Raw genomic sequence first — 27,686 nt, forward strand, 5'->3', positions numbered from 1 at the left:
TATCAATTTTAGTCTGGAACACCATGGACGGAGTAGGGTCTGATGGGGTATTCATATGGATATTAATCAAATCAAATCAAATCAACTTTATTTATAAAGCACATTTGAAATTTACCACAGGGGTAGCCAAAGTGCTGTACAATAGGCAGGTTAAAGGATAATACGAGAATTCAGCAAACAACACAACACAAATAGAACATGATAACAAATAAATAAGTGAAAGATAGAAACAGGTTAACAGCAGGTGTGTAATGGGATGGATATCACTCAGTGTTAAAAGTATGTTTTTAAGAGAGATTTAAAAACAGGAAGAGAGGAGGCTTGTCTAACACTCAGAGGTAGGTCGTTCCAGAACTTGGGAGCAGCAGCGGCGAAAGCTCTGTCACCTCTAAACTTCAGCCTTGTGTCAGGGACCGTCAGTAGCAACTGATCGGCTGATCTTAGGGATCGGGGGTGGGCTGTAAGGCTGAAGGAGGTCGGAGAGATATGTTGGCGCGAGGTTGTTTAAACATTTAAAAACAAATAGAAGTTAAAACTTTGATTGCACTGCTAACCTGCTTGAATGGTAAAATGAATAGAATTTAAATAAAAAATGTATGAATAGAAGAGAATGATTATCAGGAACACGAGGGATGGAGCCTTTCTCAGCTGCAGTCGTGCGGAAGGCAGGGTACACCCTGGAGAAGTCGCCACCTGATCGCAGGAAGGCAGACAAACATTCACACTCGCATTCACACACTAAGGCCGATTTTATGTTGCCAATCAAGTTATTCCCAGGTGCATGTCTTTGGAGGTGGGATGAAGTCGAAGAACTCGGAGAGAACCCAGGCAGAACATGCAAACCACACATTAGGACCCTGAGCACGGTTATTTAACCCAAGACCTTCTCGCTGTGAGGTATGTGCGCTAGCCACTGTGTCACCGTGCTGCCAAATACAATACACTTGAATGAGTAATAATAATGGACTATATTTATAACTCTTTTCTAGACACCCAATACACTTCACAGATAACTGAGAATCCATCATTCATTAACTCCATATGATGGTGGTAGGTTATTAAGACTTTACCCCAGTCTACATAAATATTTAGATATGGTATATATTCTGTATCTGTTGTTTATTTAAATTAAACTTGGTGAAAATATTTCATTGTGTATGAGTACTCATTGAGCAGATTCAACAATACAGTGATAATAATAACTGTGATATGAAGTTTTTATATTGTTACGTCCATAAACATAATGGTGGAGTGGTCTCTAAAAAAAAAAAGGAAATGTTTCAGCAAATCAAATGCTTCATGAAATGTTTCAGCAAATCAAATTCTACCGAAAATAGTTGTGAAACATAGGAACATTAATTTGACTGCATGATTAGCATCATCAAGTCAGAAATACAACTTTCACAAGGTAAAAAAAAAGACAATCTTTATTAAAATTCTATCTAAAAACATACATTAGTATTAAACATTGTATGATTTGCCAACATTGTCATTTTTCATTTCATTTCGGTTATTTACAAAAAGGAGCAACACTTGAATATATGCCAGGATGGCCACAGACAAGGGTATAATGGCCTTAAAACTTGGGACAAGAGGTGGTATTTCCTTACACAAAGACATCTGTGCAAAACTGGAACAAAACAAACTTGTCAAAAATACACATTGGAGCTTCAAAATGTCCAAACAATACATTCTCTCACACTTTGGATTTGATAGTCAAAATTTAAACACTAGTTCTGGGAGACAAACTTATTCTTTGGGCCATGTGTATTGTAAACAAACACAAATATAACACCATGAAACCATGCAATACCTAAAGCACGTGCACCTTGCTTAAGTGAGGGAAAGGTTTGAAAACTCAAAATTTGTGAAGTGCTCTTGGTGTGTGAACTCTTTGTGTCAAATTAAACCAAGAAAAACGGATGAATAAATGATCCTGTTGGTGTGCAATAGAACAATGTGACAAATTCAGTTAGTACTGTGTGAACCATCAAACATATTCCTATTTACAGTACAGTGGCACAAATAAGGTGTGGACATCCAGATCCACTTACATGACAAGTTGTCAATTACTGTGACAAAATTAAGATGTCTTCAAATGTGTAATTGTTGCTTTACATGTGCCTATATGAACAGTGACAAGATCTCAGGCGCGCGCACACACATGCGGTCCGTAGGGGGAGTTTGCAACCGTGGGTACAGTGACTCCCTCCCTCAGCCACACACACAAACATGCACACAATGGGGACATTTTGTGCCATCAGTGCCACAAAGAGCAAGTGTGCATGGGCAAAATTAGTCTATAATGTCGTGTGTTGTCGTATTGGAGTCTTGTGTGTGACTCTTCACACTCCCACTGTGCTTGCCTGAATCCTTCCCGGAGACAGAGAGCCTCCTGTCTAGTCCACACTCAATGAAGGTGAGGTATGTCATCATGTCGTACAGTCTAAGATCCACATTGTTCTTTAAAAAAATTTAAAAAATAAACTCACTGCCCCTTTTTCCTTGGGGCGTTTTACAGAATTGTTCATTTCTCTCAGAGAAGAGTGAGCCTTTAGTTGGTTTGGTCATTGTTGTTACAGTGAAGATGAAGACAGTGGGGGAGGCACGAGGCCGACAGGGAGTCTGTGCTTTTCGTGCTGGCTTTAGGAGCATTGCTTTTGTGTTTGGGGCGCAGGGCAATGGCAGCCACCAAGCTGATGATGTGCACATGACAGTACATGGACCTGCAAGACAGCAGGACGTGTCAGCGTACAGTGTGCCAATAATGACTGCTGATTTAAACATGTAATAACTCAAGAGTGTCCAAAGTGCTGCCCACGGCACATTCTAAAAATACTACTTTAATAAATATATAAATTGTACTCGACACATCTTTGGATTTTTCAGTGGAAAAGGTCAGGACAGCTCTTAATAACTAAACTCGTCATTTCGGACTTTGGATACTCATGTTAAATCATACTAAAGCGTCAAATCATAGGGCTTATGCCTTTTGGGCGTGATTTTGCACGCAGTTTTGGATGTCTCTGAACAATGTGTGTTCAGTCTGGCTATGCTGTGAAGGCACAGCAAGGTGAACATACGTATTTGGATATTAAGTAGTGCTATCATCCAGATATGGAGTTTGAGGAAACAAGAAAAGGTGGGATAAAGTGTTTATCTACAAACCCCGTTTCCATATGAGTTGGGAAATTGTGTTAGATGTAAATATAAACGGAATACAATGATTTGCAAATTCTTTTCAACCTATATTCATTTGAATGCTCTACAAAGACAAGATATTTGATGTTCAAACTCATAAACTTATTTTTTTTTTTTCAAATAATAATTAACTTAGAATTTCATGGCTGCAACACGGGCCAAAGTAGTTGGGAAAGGGCAAGTTCACCACTGTGTTACATCACATTTTCTTTTAACAACACTCGATATACATCTGGGAACTGAGGAAACTAATTGTTGAAGCTTTGAAAGTGGAATTATTTACCATTCTTGTTTTATGTAGTTTCAGTCGTTCAACAGTCCGGGGTCTCCGCTGTCGTATTTTACGCTTCATAATGCGCCACACATTTTCGATGGGAGACAGGTCTGGACTGCAGGCGGGCCAGGAAAGTACCCGCACTCTTTTTTTACAAAACCACGCTGTTGTAACACTTGTCTCACTGAAATAAGCAGGGACGTCCATGATAACGTTGCTTGGATGACAACATATGTTGCTCCAAAATCTGTATGGACCTTTCAGCATTAATGGTGCCTTCACAGATGTGTAAGTTACCCATGCCTTGGGCACTAATACACCCCCATACCATCACAGATGCTGGCTTTTGAACTCTGCGCCTATAACAATCAGAATGGAGGTTTTCTGGAAGACACCATGACCTCTGTTTCCAAATATAATTTTAAATGTGGACTCGTCAGACCACAGAACACCTTTACACTTTGCATCAGTCCATCTTAGCTGAGCTGGGGTCCAGCCAAGCCGGCGGCGTTTTAGGATATTGTTGATAAATGGGTTAGACTTTGCATAGTAGAGTAACCAACTGTGGTTACTGACAGTGGTTTTACGAAGTGTTCCTCAGCCCATGTGGTGATATCCTTTACACACTGATGTCGGTTTTTGGTGCAGTATTGCCTGAGGGATCAAAAGTCTGTAATATCATCGCTTACGTGCAGTGATTTCTCCAGATTCTCTGAGCTTTTTGATGATTTTACAGACCGTAAATGGTAAAATCCCTAAATTCCTTGCAATAGCTCGTAAAGAAATGTTGTTCTAAAACTGTTCGACAATTTGCTTATAAAGTGGTGACCCTCACCCCATCCTTGTTTGTGAATGACTTAGCATTTCATGGAAGCTGCTTTTATACACAATCATGGCACTCAAATGTTCCCAATTAGCATGCACACCTGTGGTATGTTCCATATAAGTGTTTGATGAGCATTCCTCAACATTATCAGTATTTATTGCCACCTTTTCCAACTTCTTTGTCACGTGTTGCTGGCATCAAATTCTAAAGTTAATGATGATTTGCAAAAAAAATTTTTATTAGTTTGAACATCAAATATGTTGTCTTTGTAGCATATTCAACTGAATATGGGTTGAAAATGATTTGCAAATCATTGTATTACGTTTATATTTACATCTAACACAATTTCCCAACTCATATGGAAACGGGGTTTGAAATAGTGGCATGTGCATAACAACATCAAGGTTGACCACGCAGGAGTGCAGATGAGTGGACCCCATGTCCATTGTTGTCTTCCACCAGGCTGATGTTGGCGAGTTCATAAGGACTGAAGACACTTTAACTTAAATCCAGATTATTTCACATTGTTGGACTTTCACTTCATTATGTATAGCTGTTGTTTTGTCAGCTGCTGCAGTACGTTGCAGGCATCTACATATGTTTTGATACTCGAGGTATGACGTGCAATGACAAGTTTCATGTAGCTCTGTATTGATCAAAAAGTGTGCAGGTGCACCTGCAGTATATGTTTATGAAGTTTATTTTCGACTGTGTCTGGTAAAAAAAAAACACAGCGACGACAATTTCAAGATACAATATATATTTAAACAGTTTACATTTTCAGAAGATAAATTATACTTTTGGAGAGGGTGGAGCATGGTTTCATTTACAATGTGAGAATGCCTCCACAGTCGAACATCTTGCAGACACTCAAAAAACAGTAATAAAAGTGAGGAAGTGTGTTGATAAACATGCAGGTTAGAGAGATTTGTTAACTAGACAACACTGCTGTTGACTTGTTATGGTCAGAATAAATGTATAAAAATGTGTATCAATGGGGACAGTACAATGATAGTGCCCTACATCTGTAACAATATTGTAACATTCGGAAAAGTATTGCGATCACAAAACAATAGCGACGTTACTACCAACACTGCTCAGAGCCAACCGCAATACCCAAAAGTAAGGTTTGCAACATAGTTTTGAAGTTGTAATATTAAAATCAGTTCCTTTTATAACATCTTTTTGCACTTTCAGCACAAATAATCATAATTAAATGCTACTAAAACCATACACTATTTACTACTATTTATTATGATGCAAGTTTTACTTGTTTTTTTTATTTATTTATGTAAAATCCAAAAGAATCTGAACCGGAAAACATGTGTGCACACTGTGCCAAAAGATGGTGTGGCTCTCACACCTTTCATGCATTCCCCTGTCATGTGTGAGGCCAGATGATTCATAGTGGAAGAAAAGTACCTGTAAAACATCAAGGTGGGTTCTACAGCCAGCAGTAGAAAAGGCATGACAGTGTAGCAGATGGCCAGCTGGGTAGCAGCCCATGTCAAAATGTCATAACCCAACTTTAAACCTCGAGAGCCCAGGAAGAAGTGACGGAAGGACCTGCGTGCCTTGTGGATAAAGACGGGGAAAAAACATGTTTGTTTAAGTCATTTAAAAAATATTAATTTAATGTACTTGTGTCAATTGCCTGAACTCACAGCTCGTGCAGCCATTGTGACAGGGATGGCAGTGATGAAGGTGAAATAGTATCCTGGGTAGACGCCGTGCCACAGGGCAGATAAGATGAAGGTCAAGGCTAACCGATGGTGCGGCGCTCGGTCGTAGCACACCCTGATGAGGGTTGAACGTGAGTATGCTGTCAATAATGTAATCAATGATGTAAAATCAAGTGGTTTACGTTTTAAGCCAATTCCCTGTTTGTATGTTCCAGTTGTCTATGAACGTCTTGAAGCTGGTTGCCGTCTGAAGAAGACAATCATTAAAATAGTAGAATGACGATATCAAGTTATGAAATATTCATTGCCACCAAGTAACTAAAAGACATTTTGGCTACCTCAATCCCCATGATGTTCAGGTTACTGATGAGGTTCCAGGAATATTTTCCATTCTCATCCATCCCTAAGAAACCATAACCGGCAGCGTTGTGGACGGCATCAGCTGATGGGACAGAAGAAAGATAAATGTTGAACTCATGTTACATCATGCTGAGGACCAGGTTGCTTACCTAGCGTCCAGGCAAAGTAGAATTTAGGCCTTGCAGCTTGAATGGAAAAGAAAGCGTATGTGAGCCGACTGACAAAGGGGGCGTGGTCGATAAAGTCAGGGTGAACGTTGTGCATTATCGGCAAGGACCGCGTGACGATGAGGAAGAAGAGCATGCAGCCGCAGCATACCAGCAGCTTTTGACAGACGGCATTCTGTTGAAATGATTGACACACACACAGTATAGTCACTGACCACGGGACAATCCCAACTATTTCGAACCCAGGTGTCCAACTTAAGCCCAGGGGACTGTCACATCTTTTATATAGCCTGCAAAAAAATTTTAAATAATAAAGCACTTTCTGGCTGAATATAGTTGTTATTTCAATTTTGACAGAAAAATGGACTGCGTTCAATGGTATACGTAGTTTCTACACTTAAATATTATTTAATCATGCAACAATCTTTTCAAAGCTTCATTTTGTTTTTAAAAATAAATACTGCTCGTTACCTTGACTTATGAGTTCAAAATAAGTTATTTATTAATCTGTTGGTAAAAAATATAAAAAACAAAAACAACTGTCCATGCAAATTGTGTAACGAGGCTATTATAAGTATACATCTATATACATTCACTGTTACAAGTAGCCCTCTGAGGGCAGCCACAATTGCAATGTGGCCCTAAATAAAATCACGTTTGACAGCACTATTTTAGAACAAAGCAAAGACAATGTCAAAAATATTGTAATATGAAATAATTTTAATAAAACAATATCGGGGAAAAAAAATAAGAAAATAAAACTGGTGTAACGAGGCTGTAATACTTTTATTTGATAAATATTCGCTGTTACAAGTGGCCCTCTGAGGGCAGCCATAATTGCGAGGAGCTCGTCAATAAATACTGTATTGTGAGATAATTTAAAAATACTAGAAAAAATTTCAAAAAACTAAACTTAACAAAAACATATGAACTTGGTATATATATATATATATATATATATATATATATATATATATATATATATATAAAGGAAATGGTAAATTCCGGACATAAAATGGCTGCACTGATGGCAGAAAAAAATTCTTAAGAGTAGGCCAAAACAATGGAGGCACAAATGCTTTCATCACATTATGTTTTGTAGTTATGAACATGCCCCCATAAATTAATTAAAAATGAAATGTTGGGTCTGTAAACACTAGATTACCCATGAGATCCTGTTAGAGGGAAGAATCAGAATCAGAAGAGTTTTTATTGCCATTGTTTGAGGACGGGTTCACAAACTAGGAATTTATACTTGGCGCAATCGTGCAACATAAAAATACATATAACACAGAATAGGTAATAAAAAGAGCTGTAACTGAGCTATCAGATCTTGTTATAGGGGAGCGCAATGGACGAATACAGTAGCCTGTGTGCACCACACATGGCACGAAAATGCAGTTTAGGTTTAACGCTGCTTATTAGGTAACTTTTTTGGCTTCATTATAAAACTCAAGCGTGAAACAGTCTCTTCTTGGGGCAGCACGCCAAAGAAAAGGAAAGTGAAAGCAAAAAGTAAAGTGAAATCAGACAATATAATACGCTGTTTTTTATACGTGTTGCTGTGTGTGAATGTGATTTTAACTTAACGTAAGATCATTTATGTTTTTACTGTAGACACAGACAATAAAGCAATATTCTATTCTTAGTGGAAGATGATAAAACAACATTGCATCCCAAACACTGAATGTCTTGATGGACAAATATAGTATCTGTGAGTGTATTAAAGAATATGTTACTACTATGAAATGGACAGTGAAAACTAAACAGCCTAATGGCCTTAATATTGACATTTCCTCCTTTCAATAATCACATCTCTGCCTACCTTGTAACCACAGGGATTAAAAAGGTGTTGGGTTGTTTTTTTTAATTACCGTTTAATAAATTCTTCTATTTCATCTTTTTAATTCTGTAATATTCATATCCTTCATGTGTTCTGTGTACAGTAGAAACCTTTCAAATCAATGGGATGGACTAAAAATGCCAGATTTGTTGGCCGTGCATAAAAACCATGCCAAAATGTTTTGTTATCATTTATTGTGTTCTACTATATACTCTTGTTTGTAGATGTGTGATGACTACAAAAAACAGAACTTTACCAAAGGTGACGGGTCTGGAACTTTATGGTAGCCATTCTTGCCATTACAAGTGCCGTAGTGTCGCCTGAGCCTGCTGCTGATGTGTTTGCCCTCGATGAAGTCGATGTAGTCCTTGTAATTACTACACGGACCCACCAGCACACTTAGGAAATTCAGATTGTAACTCAGGTATTCAATTAAAGAAGGTCTAACACTGCAAAGAGACACATACAAAATATCACAATGTGAGCCATGGGTACAATATAATGTATGTAATGTAATGATAGAGATGCAAGAAGGGTGGCCAATTTGAATTTGTAACAAAAAAAGGTGTTAATATTCCATAAAAGCACACTTTTGACAATAAAACAAACACATGTTAAAACATGACTGATGTTGATGAACTTTGATTTGAGGGTACCAAAACTGTTTTTTTTTAATTATTATTTAGTAATAATAAAGTCAAGACTGCAGGATTCCTCTGATATACTTTGGAAAATATTTCCATCTATTCTCATGCAATCTTTCCCATGCAAAAATATGCTTTTTACAGTACATGAACAAGCTATTCACCATGGTTGTATCTCCTTGTCCTTGTGCTTCAAAACTAAAGGGAAAAAGAGAATAGTTCATTCTTGAACATATTCAATCACTCAGAAGCATCCATCTGCAGACAATATACCCTGGTTCTAAAACAAAGCTTGAGTAGGGTGAAAAACATCAACTAAAAACTTCATTTGTGACTTACCATTTACATTGAGATTACTGTAATTTTTCTGATTGTGTATGTAAACACACCTGCAATGAATTGGAAATCAAAGAAAATGCAACTAAATGTTGAACTATTGTGTTGGGTTTTAAGGGGGTTCACAAAAATATGCCATTTACCATTTAGGAAATAAAACCATTTTCGTGCAAATAACATTTTCAGTGAGATTGCTGTTAAAATAGAACTTGTTGATGGCCATAGTCTCCAGACTTATCGTCATTGATTTGATCAAAGGGCTTTCATAAAAGTAATACAATGTAATACAAACTTCTGAGTCCATGTGTTTCTATATATGTTCATTGTGATTGGACAATTTTAGAAAAACTTAAATATTCACTAAAAATGTAATATGAATTAAGTAATTTTTATACCTGCAATAAGAAAGTAGTGACAAAAACCTGAGAATGTTGTGGCATGCATGCTGAAGGATCGTTTCGAACATTCCACTGGCAAACAACTTAATAGTGAGCACTTTATGAACAACCACTCTCTAATTCCATAATTACACTTGTAGGAATGTGTTTGTTTGCATTTTGACCAGACTGGTAATTAAACTAGTGTGAGTAAACAGGCATGGTTCTTCAATGCCCTCTAAACACATTTATGTGACCATTATTAGAATTGTAAATGTATCTGACTTACTTTATAGACAGTAGCTTATGTCCTGAGGGGAGTTCTTCGGCTTTCTTACACATACCTGAAAGAACACTCTTTATTTACATCCCACAAACTCCGATTCACTTTTGAGAGGAACTTTTAGCTATAGTCAGTGTGTGTTCTTACCATCATGGAGCTGAAAGGCTAGTGTAGTAATCTTCTGAGTCACTATCATCAGTGGGCTAAGCAGAAAAGACAGTTTTGTTCAATTTAATAGCATGTCTTTACAATTAAGTATACAGTATCCATTTAATGTTCTACTCTTTGCGGCCTACCACTACACTGATTGTGTACAGTTCACAATAGTCATTTTATGAATCAAAAGTCCATCCATTTTCTACCGCTAGTCCCTTTCGGGGTCATTAAGACTAATACAAAAGTCTACATATACTAACAGTAAGAGGATCTTAGCAGTCAAACGGCTTGGAATTTACAACATTAATGTCAACAGAGAATGCACCAAAACAGGGTGGCGTTTTTTATCACCAAGTAATATCAAACCATTAAAGCCGCACACAGTTTACATTCCAATAAAAAGTCGTCATGAATAGAGATTACTGAATGTACTTGTGTGTTACATTGTGTGCAGAGACGGGCAAGCTAGGAAGCAGGCAGTGCCAGCACAGTTAGTAGTCAGCCTTAGACATTGACTGTCACCATAATACCAATCATCATCGGGACGCAAAAACAAAAAACATATAATCAAATAACAAATGATACTAACTTCCCCTGTACAAGTGTAGAAGTGCTCTGTATAGTAACGAGTTCCACACGTTAACATGATTTATTGTATGTGAATCACCATGTTAATGGTCACTCTTTCCTTGCAAATGCTGACCCACAGGTCTGGCAGCTCATCCCCAAAGTCATGTGAAGTGATGGGAGGCTGCCAGCATATTCAAACCGATTGAAACTTTGCAAAGAACATGCTGACTAGCAAAGTCACCCTCCAACCTGCTCTCACTGAATGCCTTTTCCTCCACTCTTGTTGGGTAAAACTCATGCTAGAACCTCTGACTAACAGTATGGGTTAGGGTTAGGTTCCATGCTTTCAGCTGCATAATGTAGGATTCATACGGTCTTCCACTGAGTACCGCATTCTCGGGTTGTCCCGATACCAATATTTTGGTACCGGTGCCAAAATGTATTTTGATACTTTTCTATATAAGTGGACCACAAAAAATGGCATTATTGGCCTTATTTTAACAAAAAATCTTACAATACATTAAACATATGTTTCTTATTGCAATCAAAGAACAATTTTGTGTAAATAAGCATGTTTAGCTATTTGTTGTCCTGCAAAGATGATACTTGTAAAAAATATATACTTTATACGTCGCCATGCAGGCAAGGATTAGTGATTTGGAAGGAGCTAAAACACTGCCGACTGCGGATGAATGTTCCAACTAGCTGGCTAGCCATGACTTAAAGCACCTCTTCCTGATAAGGGCATTACAGTGTTATAGCTTCACCTTTATTGTCAGCCTTTAGGCCAAAATGCGTCCATTCTCCCTTTTCTGTCTACATACCGTGTCTGCTTGTAAGTACTCCGTAAATGTGCTCTGCCGAACACGCTCCTCTGCTCGTAAACCCAGCAATGTCATTGATTGAGAAGTTTATTTACATCTTAAAGAATTGAATCAATGTAATACTTTAAAAAGCCAAAAGGCTTGTTTCCATTGTGGCCCATTAAACATTCATCACATTTGATACATTCAATAATAAAATATATACAACCTGTAACATGTAAAAAATTAAAAAATTGATAAATTATGTACATATACACAGTATGCATGTCATCTATCCATCCATCCATCTTCTTCCGCTTATCCGATGTCGGGTCACGGGGGCGACAGCCTAAGCAGGGAAACCCAGACTTCCCTTTCCCCAGCCACTTCGTCTAGCTCTTCCCGGGGGATCCCAAGGCGTTCCCAGGCCAGCCGGGAGACATAGTCTTCCCAACGTGTCCTGGGTCTTCCCCGTGGCCTCCTACCGGTTGGACGTGCCCTAAACACCTCCCTAGGGAGGCGCTCGGGTGGCATCCTGACCAGATGCCCGAACCACCTCATCTGGCTCCTCTCGATGTGGAGGAGCAGCGGCTTTACTTTGAGTTCCTCCCGGAGGGCAGAGCTTCTCACCCTATCTCTAAGGGAGGAGGAAACTCATTTCGGCCGCTTGTACCCGTGATCTTATCCTTTCGGTCATGACCCAAAGCTCATGACCATAGGTGAGGATGGGAACGTAGATCGACCGGTAAATTGAGAGCTTTGCCTTCCGGCTCAGCTCCTTCTTCACCACAACGGATCGGTACAACGTCCGCATTACTGAAGACGCCGCACCGATCCGCCTGTCGATCTCACGATCCACTCTTCCCTCACTCGTGAACAAGACTCCTAGGTACTTGAACTCCTCCACTTGGGCCAGGGTCTCCTCCCCAACCCGGAGATGGCACTCCACCTTTTTCCGGGCGAGAACCATGGACTCGGACTTGGAGGTGTTGATTCTCATTCCGGTCGCTTCACACTCGGCTCCAAACTGATCCAGTGAGAGCTGGTCCTGAAGCAATCAGGACCACATCATCTGCAAAAAGCAGAGACCTAATCCTGCGGTCACCAATCCGGAACCCCTCAACGCCTTGACTGCACCTAGAAATTCGGTCCATAAAAGTTATGAATAGAATCGGTGACAAAGGACAGCCTTGGCGGAGTTCAACCCTCACTGGAAATGTGTTCGACTTACTGCCGGCAATGCGGACCAAGCTCTGGCACTGATCGTACAGAGAGCGGACCGCCACAATAAGACAGTCCGATACCCCATACTCTCTGAGCACTCCCCACAGGACTTCCCAAGGGACACGGTCGAATGCCTTCTCCAAATCCACAAAGCACATGTAGACTGGTTGGGCAAACTCCCATGCACCCTCAAGAACCCTGCCGAGAGTATAGAGCTGGTCCACAGTTCCACGACCAGGACGAAAACCACACTGTTCCTCCTGTATCCGAGGTTCGACTATCCGGCGTAGCCTCCTCTCCAGTACACCTGAATAAACCTTACCGGGAAGGCTGAGGAGTGTGATCCCACGATAGTTGGAACACACCCTCCGGTCCCCCTTCTTAAAGAGAGGAACCACCACCCCGGTCTGCCAATCCAGAGGTACCGCCCCCGATGTCCACGCGATGCTGCAGAGTCTTGTCAACCAAGACAGCCCCACAGCATCCAGAGCCTTAAGGAACTCCGGGCGGATCTCGAGGAGCTTTTTAACTACCTCAGCGACCTCAGCCCCAGAAATAGGAGAGTCCACCACAGATTCCCCAGGCACTGCTTCCTCATAGGAAGACGTGTTGGTGGGATTGAGGAGGTCTTCGAAGTATTTCTTCCACCTATCCACAACATCCGCAGTTGAGGTCAGCAGAACACCATCCGCACCATACACGGTGTTGATAGTGCACTGCTTCCCCTTCCTGAGGCGGCGGGCGGTGGTCCAGAATCGCTTCGAAGCCGTCCGGAAGTCATTTTCCATGGCTCCCCCGAACTCCTCCCATGTCCGAGTTTTTGCCTCAGCGACCGCTGAAGCCGCACACCGCTTGGCCTGTCGGTACCTGTCCACTGCCTCCGGAGTCCTATGAGCCAAAAGGACCCGATAGGACTCCTTCTTCAGCTTGACGGCATCCCTCACCTCTGGTGTTTACCAAGGGGTTTTAGGATTGCCGCCCCGACAGGCACCAACTACCTTGCGGCCACAGCTCCGATCAGCCGCCTCGACAATAGAGGTGCGGAACATGGTCCACTCGGACTCAATGTCCAGCACCTCCCTCGTGACATGTTCGAAGTTCTTCCGGAGATGGGAATTGAAACTTTCTCTGACAGAAGACTCTGCCAGACGTTCCCAGCAGACCCTCACAATGCGTTTGGGCATGCCAGGTCGGTCCGGCATCCTCCCCCACCATCGCAGCCAACTCACCACCAGGTGGTGATCGGTAGAAATTTCCGCCCCTCTCTTCACCTGAGTGTCCAAAACATAAGGCCGCAAATCCGATGACACAACTACAAAATCGATCATGGAACTGCGGCCTAGGGTGTCCTGGTGCCAAGTGCACATATGGACACCCTTATGTTTGAACATGGTGTTTGTTATGGACAATCCGTGACGAGCACAAAAGTCCAATAACAAAACACCACTCGGGTTCAGATCCGGGCGGCCATTCTTCCCAATCACGCCTCTCCAGGTTTCACTGTCGTTGCCAACATGAGCGTTGAAGTCCCCGAGTAGGACAAGGGAATCACCCGAGGGAGCACTTTCCAGTACTCCCTCGAGTGTACCCAAAAAGGGTGGGTACTCTGAACTGCTGTTTGGTGCGTAAGCACAAACAATAGTCAGGACCCGTCCCCCACCCGAAGGCGGAGGGAGGCTATCCTTTTGTCCACTGGGTTGAACTCCAACGTGCAGGCTTTAAGCCGGGGGGCAACCAGAATTGCCACCCCAGCCCGTCGCCTCTCACTGTCGGCAACGCCAGAGTGGAAGAGGGTCCAGTCCCTCTCGAGAGAAGTGGTTCCAGAGCCCTTGCTGTGCGTCGAAGTGAGTCCGACTATATCCAGCCGGAACTTCTCCACTTCGCGCACTAGCTCAGGCTCTTTCCCCCCCAGTGAGGTTACATTCCACGTCCCAAGAGCTAGCTTCTGTAGCCGAGGATCGGACCGCCAAGTGCCCTGCCTTCGGCTGCCGCCCAGCTCACATTGCACCCGACCACTATGGCCCCTGCTATGGGTGGTGAGCCCATTGGAGGGGTGACCCACTTTGCCTCTTCGGGCTGTGCCCGGCCGGGCCCCATGGGAACAGGCCCGGCCACCAGGCGCTCGCCATCGTGCCCCACCTCCGGGCCTGGCTCCAGAGGGGGGCCCCGGTGACCCGCGTTCGGGCGAGGGAAATCTGGGTCCATGTTTTCTCTTCTTCATAGAGGTCTTCGAGCTGCTCTTTGTCTGATCCCTCACCTAGAACCTGTTTGCCTTGGGAGACCCTACCAGGGGGCATAAAGCCCCCGGACAACATAGCTCCTAGGATCATTGGGACACGCAAACTCCTCTACCACGATAAGGTGGCAGCTCAGAGAGGGGTATGCATGTCAGATGATTTGAAAAACAATATATACAAAAAATGGGGGGGTGAGAGGGGAGTACATGACTATGCACATGTTGACTCCAAGAGTGTATATGTACATGATAACCACATATAAACCTGTTTGATGCTTCGAAGAGTTGCTGGGGATCAATTTTGGTTCAGATCAAGTAGAGGTTGAGCTGAGCCAGGATTTTATGGCAGTTTAAAAATTTAGTAGGTAAGTTCAAATTTTAAGGTCTGTTGGTAGTGCATTCCACTGTGTGGTGGCAAAATAGTAGAATGCATTTTTTCCCATGAGACCCTTGAATTTGGGGGGGACAAGGTCTGAGGAACTCCCTCTTTTGTAGTGTGAGCATCACTTACTCTGGTGAAATAGTTCGACAGGTACCTGTGATGGCCGTTAAAGAAAAAAAAAATCAAAAGGAGTATAACACTATAGAGATTATTTTTTAAAGAAAACCACGGCCGGCAAGTCAATTTTGTATTTTTAGTAGAAGTGCATGGTAAATATTGCACAGATAATTATCGGATTAATATAAGGAATTATGACGTTTTAACGATAAACATGATGACAATAAAAAATATCTCTGATAACCGATTTATAAAAGAAAGGCTCCAAGGAGGCAAATTCACCCTGATTGTGTCATAGTAAAATCAAGCAGTTCTCTACTCATGCTCACCTGTCAAAAACTTCCACTGAGCTCATTATAAACAAACATGGTTGATTGAGTGGGACCTCTTCGCCGCTTAAGAGGAAGACATTTCATCTGGTATTTGCACCAAAGATTTTTCAAAAAGTTCGCAAGTAGGGAAAAATACATCAACACCTCAAACCATATCGGCCATCTATAAGGTGTCATATTATTAACCTTTTTTTTTTATTGAAAACCCTTACTTGTGGTTAGATAACATGTAAATTTGATTATTTGGTCAACATTTTGCATAGATTATGTTTTGCAGACCATATTGAATCTGATTTCTGACAATTTCTTCAGGATGCGCCGTTTTGTGGGCAGCCTTAATTACGTGGCTGCACATCAACTGAGTCTTCTCCCCATTATCCATACTGTAATTTTTAGCGCTTCCATAACAAGTCTACTGAGGGATATTAATTCGAACTATACGCTACTTTGTATTAGAAAAGGCAACAGCGGAGGATGCATCTGCATGTACAAGCCAGTCTGCCTCACAACTAGAGGATAGAGAAAAAGAAGGAACTTATTGACTACTACAGCATCAGATTATAATAGAGCACTCGCGCAAAGCACTTCGGGTAAATTTCTACTATATTGCAAATATCCACTAATGTCACAATTTGGGGAAAAAAGTGACTAATGTACGACAAATTCCAAATAGCTAATTTGGAGGAAGTATAAAGGAAGGCAAGATTGTTTTATAAATATCTCCGCAATGCCTCCATGGTTTGATTTCAAATTGTCTGGACTTATGTAGATCTCAAATACACAAAAACAGACACCGATAGGTAAGAAAAGTTAGTTTTACACAATTCGTCCCCTTTCAACGCCAGCATCGCTATAACGATGTTTTAAAAGCTTACAAAGACGCCTGCTGCAAAAAAAACTGCCCCAAAACCAGCCGCAAAGAAATGTGTGCACAAAATTACTCGTTATGAATGAGGTAATTGACAATTGGTACCGTTCTTGAGCAGCAGAAAGTAATTTGCATCAGTATCGGCTTATAAAAAATTAATCGTGCATCCCTAAATTTTATATTCAAGTATTTTTTTCTTGTTACTTTACACCTCTTATTTCTCACTTTTGTGTTTTTTTAGGTTTTAGAATGATACAGCAGGCTGGATAAGGTACCCAGGGTACACTTTGGACAACCCTGCTGTATTGTATCTACTATAGAATGTCTCATTTATTTACTGATGAGCAACAACACAGGAGTGATTTGTCCATCCTCTGAGAGAGGAAGATCCCTACTGTATTACTTGTTTTTCTCTCTATGATGTGCACATTCAAAAGTTTAGTTTAATTACATCAGTTTAATGAAAAAAATAGGAATACATAGCTTTGTTATCAAATACAACAGTTGCCAGCATGCAAAGCGAACTCCACCTGCATGGACAGTAAGTATCACATACAAAATGCGTCACTTTTATTAAGCTGCCCTGTATTTACCAAAGGCTGCGGCAAGGGTGACTGTGTAGGTAGAGCGCATTGCAGAAAAGTTAACGGATAACACGTGAACTGCTCTCAAAGTGTAATGCCTAGCAGGCTCTCAGAGTAAAGGTTTGGTTTTCTCACCCAGAGAAGTCAGTGGACAGTATTCCGTAGTTAAATATGAAGACTCTTCCCACTTGGCACGCGGTCAGGTATCCCATTGCCGTCACCATGGAATACCTTGGAAGGAAAGGGAAGAAAAGTTTCGAGTAACATCAGCTGAGAATAATTTGTCTATTTACTGTGACATTGAGGTCAACCTGAGCAAGACAAACTAGAACATACTCTCACAAGAATTGACTTTAAAATGGGATGAAAATATACGGAAAAACATGTCTGAGGTCAACAAGCATCTTGTAGGTTATGTTCAACCTTTTAACTTCAAGAATATCACGCCATCATTTCAAACCAATTCAATCTTTTATTTTTCTATTGGTGGATTTTGTTTTTCATTAATTGTCCTTCATCATACAAAACATTTTAAAGTAGTACCTCGGTTTTCATACTCATCACTTTTCGTAAGATTCAGTTTTAGACAAAGACAAAAATCAAATCTTTGCCAATGTTTTTGTATACAATCTTGGTTATGTTGGGGTTGTGAATAATTTAAATTTTGACGATTACAGTTCCTATTCCAGTTCCGATATTAGTTAATCATTTTGATTCCGGTTTCCAATGATTTTCAATTTCGATTCTTTTAAAAGGTAGTGTAAAAAAATTACTATGTATTTCTCACTGGGCTATTTTTACCATTGTATTTGTATTTTCAGTCCTTTGAACTTGAAAATATATGTTATGAAGTTTATTTCAACAGAAGTACACTTTCAAAGAAATGTTACTTTATTTTTAAAAACCTCTTAATAAAACATTTACACATATCCTGTTTGTGTTGGTGATAGGGTTGTTCCGATCAGCGATTTATGCGTTCTGATACTGATCATCCATAAGTGACATCGGCCGATACTGATCACATGTATTAACTATACAATTGTTTATAACTAAATAACAGTAACTAAATAAAAGCAAAAAGCACTATCTATCGCTCATTAAAATCATTAATTTTTTACCCTCATAGAACTTATTCCCTAAGTTTGAAAACATTGGCAAAAACGACAACAACAAAAAAAGTTTTGAGGAAAAAAATATATAAATCTAATAACACTTGTTATCCATCATATCCTTGGTATCAACACTATTAGTCATTGATAGTAAAGGGATCAATCCATATATCGGTAAACAGCAACGGAGGAGCCCAACGGTGTATATTATCCTCTCTCGAGACAGTGACTGTCAAACTGTGGTAAATGTACCACTAATGGAATGCAGGCTTTATCTAGTGGTACACCAAGGTAGGGTTGTACGGTATATTGCGCCGGGTCGCTAATTAATTTACAACCTCTTCTCACTCCTGCGCTTACCAAAGGCATGCGGTAAAAGTAAGCACGCGCTAATTATTTTAAAACCTATTCTCACTCCGGCACTTACCAAAGGCATGCAGTAAAAATTTGAGTGTGATGTAAGCTTGGACCTTAAATCCTACTGAATAGCTCTTAATCTTCTTCCATTTATGCGATTTGAAATTACCGGTATTGAAATCATTTGAAAATGATGACAGGGGAAGTGTCACGAGTTTGACCAGGCGGTAATACTAAGCATGCGCTGATTATTTTGCGAAGCGAGTTTGACCCGGCAGTAATTCAGAGCAGGTGCATACTATATGCCATGCGGAAATTCAAGGAAATACGGTATATATAATAAAGTACAGCTGTACCAATTAATTAAAAATGGTACTATACTGCTTCTGAAAAATTCTGACAGTTTTTTTTTCCTGAAATGACGTCGCGCTGCCGTAATGTCGTGACCTTGCTGGTAAAACAAGCATGGGAGCATGTTAGGGAACACACACTTGCAAGCAAAAACAGAATGGAGACAGAAAAGGGAGAATATGGATGCATTTTGGCTTGAAATTAATGAAAAGGTTGAAGCTATAAACGCTGAAGTGCCGCTCTACAAGACGTTCTTCAAAACATAAATAGCTAGCTGATGGCTAACGTTCAACCGCAGTTGGCAGTGTTTTAGCTACTTCTAAATCACTAATACTTGCCTCCATGGCGACAAACAAAGTACGTTTCTTACAAGTACAAATAAAAGAAATACAAGCAGATTAAATTAAAAGATAAAATATTTTTTTTTTTAAAAATCTAAAATAATAAAACCTTCCACAATATTTAGTTACTGATCAAACTGTGTGTAATCTTACAATGGCCAAAAATAGTGAATATACTTGTTAAATAAAACCTCTGCCTCTGTATTTCAATGTTGGTCATTATGGTGGTACTTGGAGAGTGAAGTGTTTTCTGAGGTGGTACTTGGTGATAAAAGTTTGAGAAGCACTGATCTACTCTCTTTTTAAGCTAATTATTTATTTGGTTGTTATTAGCTGCTTACCTTCTGCTGTAACACAGTTCCATGTAGACTATTTTAAATGTTTGATAAGTACTTCTTTCTTGTGTTGTTTCAACTAAGTTCAGCGTTGAACTTAGTGATTAGTTTGCTTACTCCTGCTTGCTTCTCCTCTGTGTGTAACATGTTTAGCCTTACCCTCCATTTTTTTTTCTTAGCATCGAAAATAGGAATCGATGGTTCAAAATTTGGACAGAAGAATACAATAAACGGTAAGACCTGGTTCCCATCATAATTACTCTTTGTAAGTAACCCCCATGATACAATCTTATGTCCGTTCTTGTTATGATCACTGTTTAAGCACCCACTGTTTACTTTTCTGCAAGCTAATACAACATCTAAAGTGGAAGAATTTATGATGTTGCTTAGTTCTTCTTTCTCTACACACTGAAATGTGACACAGACGTTGATACATCGTACGTGTGTGCATACAAATGAGATCAGCCTTGACAAAATGGAAGAATTGAAAATGACTATGATGTACTGAGCGAACTGCCGCTGTAATAACTGTGTTTGTGGTGTTTTTTCTTTCTAAACATTGTACTCTGATGCTGCATCTCGTTGCAGCTAACTATGATGTATGGAAGGGCTACACAAAAAACAATCTGGTCAAGGTGAAATGAACAAAAACTAATGCAGTGACTCATAAAACCTAAATATGACAAGTTTATTCAAAATGTCAAATGTTGGCTTTCTACAAGTAGGTCACATTCTACAAAAGTACTCATTTAGAGTAAACAGTGAATTAATTTTGAATTATCAGTGCACATTAGGCCTGGGCAAAGACATGTTTAAACTGGGAAACCGTTTACACACCTCCACATGCATTACTGAATAATACAGAACAATCTCAACAATCTGTGCCTGCAGGTAACCTTCCTCGTCAATGCGCACTCCTCCGTTCAGAAAATTGTCATAAACTAAAACTGGCTTGTTTGGTCTTATTCAGTAAATGTTAATAAGTGTGTACACTACTACTATTTCTATTATCTTTGAACACCTAAAAATTAGGTATATTGATACATGAAGGTAAAGTTATAAAAAATCCTTTATTGTCCTACATACAGTACTTGTTGACCCAAGTTCATGTCAATACACATACGTACCTCAGACTGGTCTGTTAAGCTCCCTTTGACCTGACATGATTTACATGGTGTGTATGCTTTTAAACAAAAGCAAAAATGCATCACATTGGAATGTGCGTAGCAAAAAATAAACTGCACATTTCATGAACGAATACCCCAGAAAGATGACCAGTAGCTGAGCTTGACAGACAAGTTTTACTTGAATACCTGAGAAGAATGTCGTCATTGTCATGTTTTCTGCTTTTGCATCATCAGTCTCTGTCAGCGTGTTGCTTGGCAGATTGGCCAGTTTGGTCGAGAGACCTTGCTCGATTAAAACAAAAGAAATCTATCTACCTAAAAGCATGATTGCCTGACTTGAGAATTTAAGCTGCACATTGCTGTAACTCTTGATACCTTCCACTTAAAAACATATAGGGTATATTTTTGGATACAACATTATCTAAACCTGCTCAGTCCTGACAGTTCGCTGTAATATTTGTCAACTTTATTTAGTTTGTTATAATGCAACAAGCTGCAACATACTTTGAGGTGTTGAGTCTTTTTTGCAGCTCTTGAGCTTTATCACATATTTGTAAGGCCAGACATTTTTGATAGAGCTTTTTTTATCCAAAAGCTCAACAATGCATCCAATGAGTGAACTGGTCAATGAGTACATGCAATAAAAATGCACAAACAACATTGTTTACCTGTGTACATTGCTGAGATCAGCCTGGCTAACGATCAAGTAGTTTGCCAGCACTACTGCCAGGATGTGAGTGGAATACCTACAGAAGAGAGCAGAAGCATAAAATGGACCAACAGTACGAGTCCTTAATCACAGGGAAGTGAGAACATATGAAATAGCGCACATCTTACTCGTCTCTTTCCCCCTTCAAACCTCATTAGGTGGAACTTCGATTTATGAACCTCTTATTATAAGAACTTTACGTTTTACAAACCACAGACTCGGTCTGCATGATTTTCAGAAAAAAATAATTGTTTTTTTTCTCTACAAAATTGCGACGATGATTTGATTTGCAGGTTTTACATTGTATACATCAAAATGCATAAAACTGAAAATAATGAGTGAAGGAAGATATGTTACTTTTAGACTGTCAATCAACATATTCTTGTTTAAGGTGCCAGACAGAACAGTATGCAATCATTTTCATTAAAACATATTTGTATTAATGCAGACAGACTCTTACCTTTTTTCTACTACATGCTCTTAAACTGAAGAAATAACCGATAAAAACTATACAGTGATTATAATGTAATAGCAGGGTGTACCCCGCCTTCCGCCCAATTGTAGCTGAGATAGGCGCCAGCGCCCCCCGCGACCCCCCCAAAAAAAGGGAACAAGCGGTAGAAAATGGATGGATGGATAATCATAATGTCTAATAATATTGCGAGTAACAATTTACAAGGATATAAACATGTATTTCTCATTGCTGTAGAATTGTTCACCATTGTACTGTTATTGAAAGTCAAACACCTTTTTTATCCTAAATAAACAAACAAGTAAATAAATTGTACTCTCATCTCTGTATGCAAAAATGTAACTTAAATAAATATTGAACTAAAACTATATTGGGTTGTCCTTTTTTTGTTGCCATCACATGATCACAGCATCCTCGCTCGTTTGTCCGTAGGGAGGCAATGTCTGTGAATCTGGTGTGTAAGCAAGCGGTCTGCTCTCTACCCACCAAGACTTAGGTGCTGAAGGTGATGCAGCAAGTAGACCTCTTACTCCCTGTATAAGCGGGAGACCATAGGAAACAAACACACATGGACATAGCAGTTCATCTATTCCGGCCAAGTATTTCAACTTAATTTTCATTTATTGATTGATTGATTGACTTATTGACTATCGGCTCAGGCCTAGTCACCATCAAACCTTTTAAGTAATGCTTGTTGTTAGCGTACTGACTACCTTCACTGTAACACACACACATTTGCTGTTTCCTTAAACACTTTTGATTGGCCAGGAGGCAAATGACATGAGGCTCGACAATTCTGATTGGCAAACATGTGTGTCAGTCATATGTCAGGGACGCAAGAGAAAAAACGGCTTCAGTCGGTTATTTATCGCACTAATTAAAACCTGGATGTCAATTTGATGTCATAATCCATGCAACCCTACCACAGACCAGATAAAAATATGTTTTATTGAACAAACATTCGTCTCAGTGTACTAACATGCCATTGTGTGTCTGCAGCACAGGCATTTTGTAACCTAACTCTCACCAGATCCTTGTAGTTTGCTGAGCTACACACAAGGATCTGGGCTCTAAGGCAATACAAACTCCTTCAAGATAGCAAAAAATAATGAACCAATCAGGATCGCCGGACGGGATTTCATAGATGTGACGTAGCCTTTTTACAGCATTTTTCAAGTTTTGCAATATCAATTTGAGTATAACAAGAGCAATGTACAAGCAATGTGTGGTTTGAAACATTCAGAAAGTATTTACAGCGTTGTTGACACTGCCTCCCTCTTCTCCCTTTCTTCAGCTGTACAGCAAGAATATCAATCAACAAGGTAAAGTGGATTTTTACTTTGCATAATCACTACAGCAACCTGGTTCTTACAGTTACAGAGTTTTGTGATTTCCAATTGTGAGTGCACCACATGGCTCGGGACAGTGTGTATGGGCAGGGTGGCTGCAAATTAAGACAATTCAGCTAATTTTTGTTGTTTTGGATTTTTTATTAAATAAACATATCGATTTTACAATTAATCGCAATTCTTATTTGTAATGATTCATAATCGATTAAAAAAACTAAAATCGATTCAAAGCATTATTTTTTTAAATTTGTTCTTTCCAGCCTCTAAGGCAAATCATATTTTGGATGTAGATTCCTACATCTGCTGGATAGATTTACTTAAAAAAATAGAAATACTTCTCTTGCCTTATTTGTATCTGACTTTATTAAATGTTTGAGTATATATATAGTATATATTTAAACAAAACCAGTTTTCTTTTAATATAGAAATGTGTTAGAGATGTTAATCTATTTAATAAAAGAATATAGTTAATCATAGGACTGGCACCCAATCCTATTGAATCGAATCGTTACCACCAAGAATTGAATCGAATTGTGTGGCAACCAAAGATTCAACCTTATTCATTATACATTACTGTATAGCGCTTTATATTGTGTCCAAAGTGTATAAACTTTTATTGAAAGATGGATTTTTGTCTAGGCTTGACCCTATTATTCTTGTTTAGTTTGTTTCTTATGAAGAAATGTGCTTCAATAAACTTTTCAAGAACCAATCATCATTTCAAAAACCAAATAAGCTTATAAATTGGGATTCCACTGTACCAATGTATTGCTTTACTCTGTTAACTAATAGGCCTCATTATATATTATGAGTGTAGCGTGGACAATCTTCATACTGTACCATCCAAAGCAGAATATGAGGAAGATGATGCCAAGTAGAGTGGCCACAGTGTGCCTCACAAGGGGATTGCTATGATGAGGACTGAGGTAAAGACGAAACCAAAAGGCAGCAGACAGAGCAAACAGCTGACATGCCAAAAAGTTCACCTGTGGGAAACAACCACATTTTTAATGGAGGGTTATTGGAGTTAAGTGTCAAAATATGGCTAAAAAACATACTGACTCTCAAATGGTGCATTGAGTTGAGTTGAGTTGAGTTTAAATTTATTTCGAACATGCAAGCATACAAGATCACAATTTCCAGTTTCTCTTTTCAACATGTTCGAAAAGGAGTAGGAAGAAGCAGAGCTTTTTTAATCCTACCCCTTTTCTTTTACATAACAGTTGCTAAAAAAATTTGTTCACTTAGTGTTCTCAATGTAATCACAATATACTCCATAGGTAATCACTTTAAAAATAAACAAATTAATAATTGGTGAAGTAAGTTTTATTTCATACGATGAGATAAGTAAGATTATTTTGAGAATGAAAGAATGAATGGTTGAATAAATTCAGAATGTTTATCTTGGTTCTTCTTTTTTGTACTTTTTAAACACTTCCAGTTTGAAGAGTTTCTTGAAGTGGATCATATTAGTACATTGTTTGATTGCTTTGCTTAATCCATTCCATAATTTTATTCTACATACTGATATACTGAAGGTCTTTTAAGTGTTGTACGTGCGTACAAATTTTTTAAATTACATTTTTCTCTAAGATTATATTTCTCCTCTTTTGTTGAGAAGAATTGTTGTATATTTTTGGGACGCAGGTTATAATTTGCTTTGTGTATAATTTTAGCTGTTTGCAATTTCACTATGTCGTGGAATTTCAGTATCTTTGATTCAATAAATAAAGGGTTTGTATTTTCTCTATATCCAACATTATGTATTATTCTAACTGATCTTTTTTGTAACACTGGTAGTGAATGAAGTGTACTTTTGTAATTATTTCCCCATATTTCTACACAGTAACTCAGATATGGTAACACTAGTAAGCAGTAGAAAATATGAAGTGATTTTTGGTCTAGAACATGTTTGGCTTTATTCATTATTGACGTGTTTCTTGCTACTTTATGTTGTATATTTTTACATTAGATTTCCAGTTCAATTTATTATTAATTTTGAGATCATACATTTTTATTGTAGTTTCACATCTATTTGTGAAAGGGAGAGGAGAATCGTTTACTTAAACCCATCAACTTAGCTAATAAAAATTGTTTTAAATTCATTAACCCATCATATAATTATATACATTGTAAGTTCCTTCGAACTGAAAAAGATGTATCAATTAGGAACTGTGATACGACCTTATTCATATTTTTACACAATCAACCTAAAGCAGGGGTCACCAACCTTTTTGAAACCAAGAGCTACTTCTTGGGTACTGATTAATGCCAAGGGCTACCAGTTTGATACACACTTAAATAAATTGCCGGAAATAGCCAATTTGCTCGATTTATCTTTAAAAAATAAATCTATATATATTAAAAAATGGGTATTCCTGTCTGTCATTCCGTCGTACATTTTTTTCCTTTTACGGAAGGTTTTTTGTAGAGAATAAATTATGAAAAAAACACTTAATTGAACGGTTTAAAAGAGGAGAAAACACGAAAAAGATGAAAATTTGATTTTGAAACATAGTTTATCTTCAATTTCGACTCTTTAAAATTCAACTGAAAATAATGAAGAGGCAAAACTACCTAATTTGAATCTTTTTGAAAAAACTAAAAGAATTCGTGGAACATCATTAGTCATTTTTCCTGATTGAGATTAATTTTAGAATTTTGATGACATGTTTTAAATAGGTTAAAATCCAATCTGCACTTTGTTAGAATATATAACAAATTGGACCAAGCTATATTTCTAACAAAGACAAATAATTATTTCTTCTAGATTTTTCAGAACAAAAATTTTAAAAGAAATTCAAAAGACTTTTGAATAAGATTTAAATTTGATTCTACAGATTTCCTAGATTTGCCAGAGTAATTTTTTTTTACTTTTAATCATAATAAGTTTGAAGAAATATTTCACAAATATTCCTCGTCGAAAAAACATAAACTAAAATGAAGAAGAAAAATCAAATGTATTTATTATCCTTTACAATGAAAAAAAATACTTGAACATTGATTTAAATTGTCAGGAAAGTAGAGGAAAGAATTTAAAAGGTAAAAAGGTATATGTGTTTAAAAATCCTAAAATCATTTTAAAGGTTGTATTTTTTCTCTAAAATTGTCTTTCTGAAAGTTATCAGAAGCAAAGTAAAAAAATAAATGAATTTATTTAAACAAGTGAAGACCAAATTCTATTTGAGTTTTGTCTCTCTTAGAATTAAAAATGTCGAGCAAAGCGAGACCAGCTTGCTAGTAAATAAATACAATTAAAAAAATTGAGGTAGCTCACTGGTAAGTGCTGCTATTTGAGCTATTTTTAGAACAGGCCAGCGGGCTACTCATCGGGTCTTTACGGGCTACCTGGTGACCGCGGGCACCGCGTTGGTGACCCCTGTCCTAGAGTGTCACTTTAAGGAGCTTATTAGACAGTATGTTTGTTTTGAACATAAGCGTAGTACGACCGGGTGGGGTTTAGTGGTTAATCATCCCATAATTTATGTGAGAGTTAGACAGGGAACACCTGCCCCGAACTCGAGGTGCAAAACGAGCCTTTTCTAGAAATGACGATCAACAGGAACACTTGGTCCAGCGGTGTACTCCCCATTGATGATAAGCGACCTGGCGTGTGTTAAACCTTGTTGGTGACATAGTATTTCGATCATGGTCTTACCTGGTCAAGGGGAAATCCCAAGTATTCACTGGCAGGCAGCAGCCATTGAAAACCTGTGGTTTTAAACACAACGTCCGCGCGCTGGCCCATCTTAAAATACTCTTGTGACTCCTCGTCTTTTCTTTCCCTTTTAACGAAACATTTACTATTGTCTGTGACTAAAACACATTGCAAAAGAAGGTCCTGTGAAAAGTCAAACCAGTCCAGGGTTTTGTGAAAAGTGCAAGTAAAATCACTCTTAGTAATCTCCTCCCACTACGAGTTCGACGACTGAATGAATGAAGGATGAGCACAGCCTCCGGAAATATCTTCCACAATAAAACGCAAACCGGAAGTTTATTATTGTTTGTATTTTACAGCATGTGCTGTCACAGGATGGATAAGAAAATACAAATAACTTGCAGGGATTTTTTTTCGAGAAATGTAAAAAGTTGATGAATTTTAGTGGTAAAAAAATGTTTTTTTTTATGCATACAAAATATATAATGTAGTATACATTTATATAAACCCTAAAGGGATAAGCAGTAGAAAATGGATGGCTGGATGATTTTCCAGTGTATTGCAGGGGTCACTAACGCAGTGCCCGCGGGCACCAGGTAGCCCGTAAGGACCA

The 27,686-nt window shown here is 38.8% G+C and overlaps 1 protein-coding gene across 2 annotated transcripts; it reads right to left on the reverse strand.

The window, feature by feature from the left end:
• Positions 1-1,399: 1,399 nt before the first annotated feature.
• mboat1 (membrane bound O-acyltransferase domain containing 1) lies at positions 1,400-27,362 on the reverse strand. 2 transcript variants are annotated; one of them, XM_061916177.1, is made up of 13 exons: positions 27,074-27,362; positions 24,256-24,401; positions 21,554-21,631; positions 17,401-17,496; positions 10,141-10,196; positions 10,000-10,054; positions 8,610-8,751; positions 6,493-6,685; positions 6,322-6,425; positions 6,166-6,230; positions 5,966-6,098; positions 5,724-5,875; positions 1,400-2,726 (listed from the first exon to the last, which is right to left on the reverse strand). In XM_061916177.1, the coding sequence occupies exons 1-13, from the start codon at positions 27,161-27,163 to the stop codon at positions 2,555-2,557; spliced, it is 1,482 nt and encodes a 493-aa protein (XP_061772161.1). In that variant the 5' UTR covers positions 27,164-27,362; the 3' UTR covers positions 1,400-2,554. The 2 variants fall into 2 exon arrangements, with proteins under 2 accessions (XP_061772161.1, XP_061772160.1); XM_061916176.1 differs by having other exon boundaries at positions 8,610-8,802.
• Positions 27,363-27,686: the final 324 nt, after the last annotated feature.

The sequence above is a fragment of the Nerophis ophidion genome, linkage group LG11, assembly GCF_033978795.1.
Source record: "Nerophis ophidion isolate RoL-2023_Sa linkage group LG11, RoL_Noph_v1.0, whole genome shotgun sequence".
NCBI classification, from domain to species: Eukaryota; Metazoa; Chordata; class Actinopteri; order Syngnathiformes; family Syngnathidae; genus Nerophis; species Nerophis ophidion.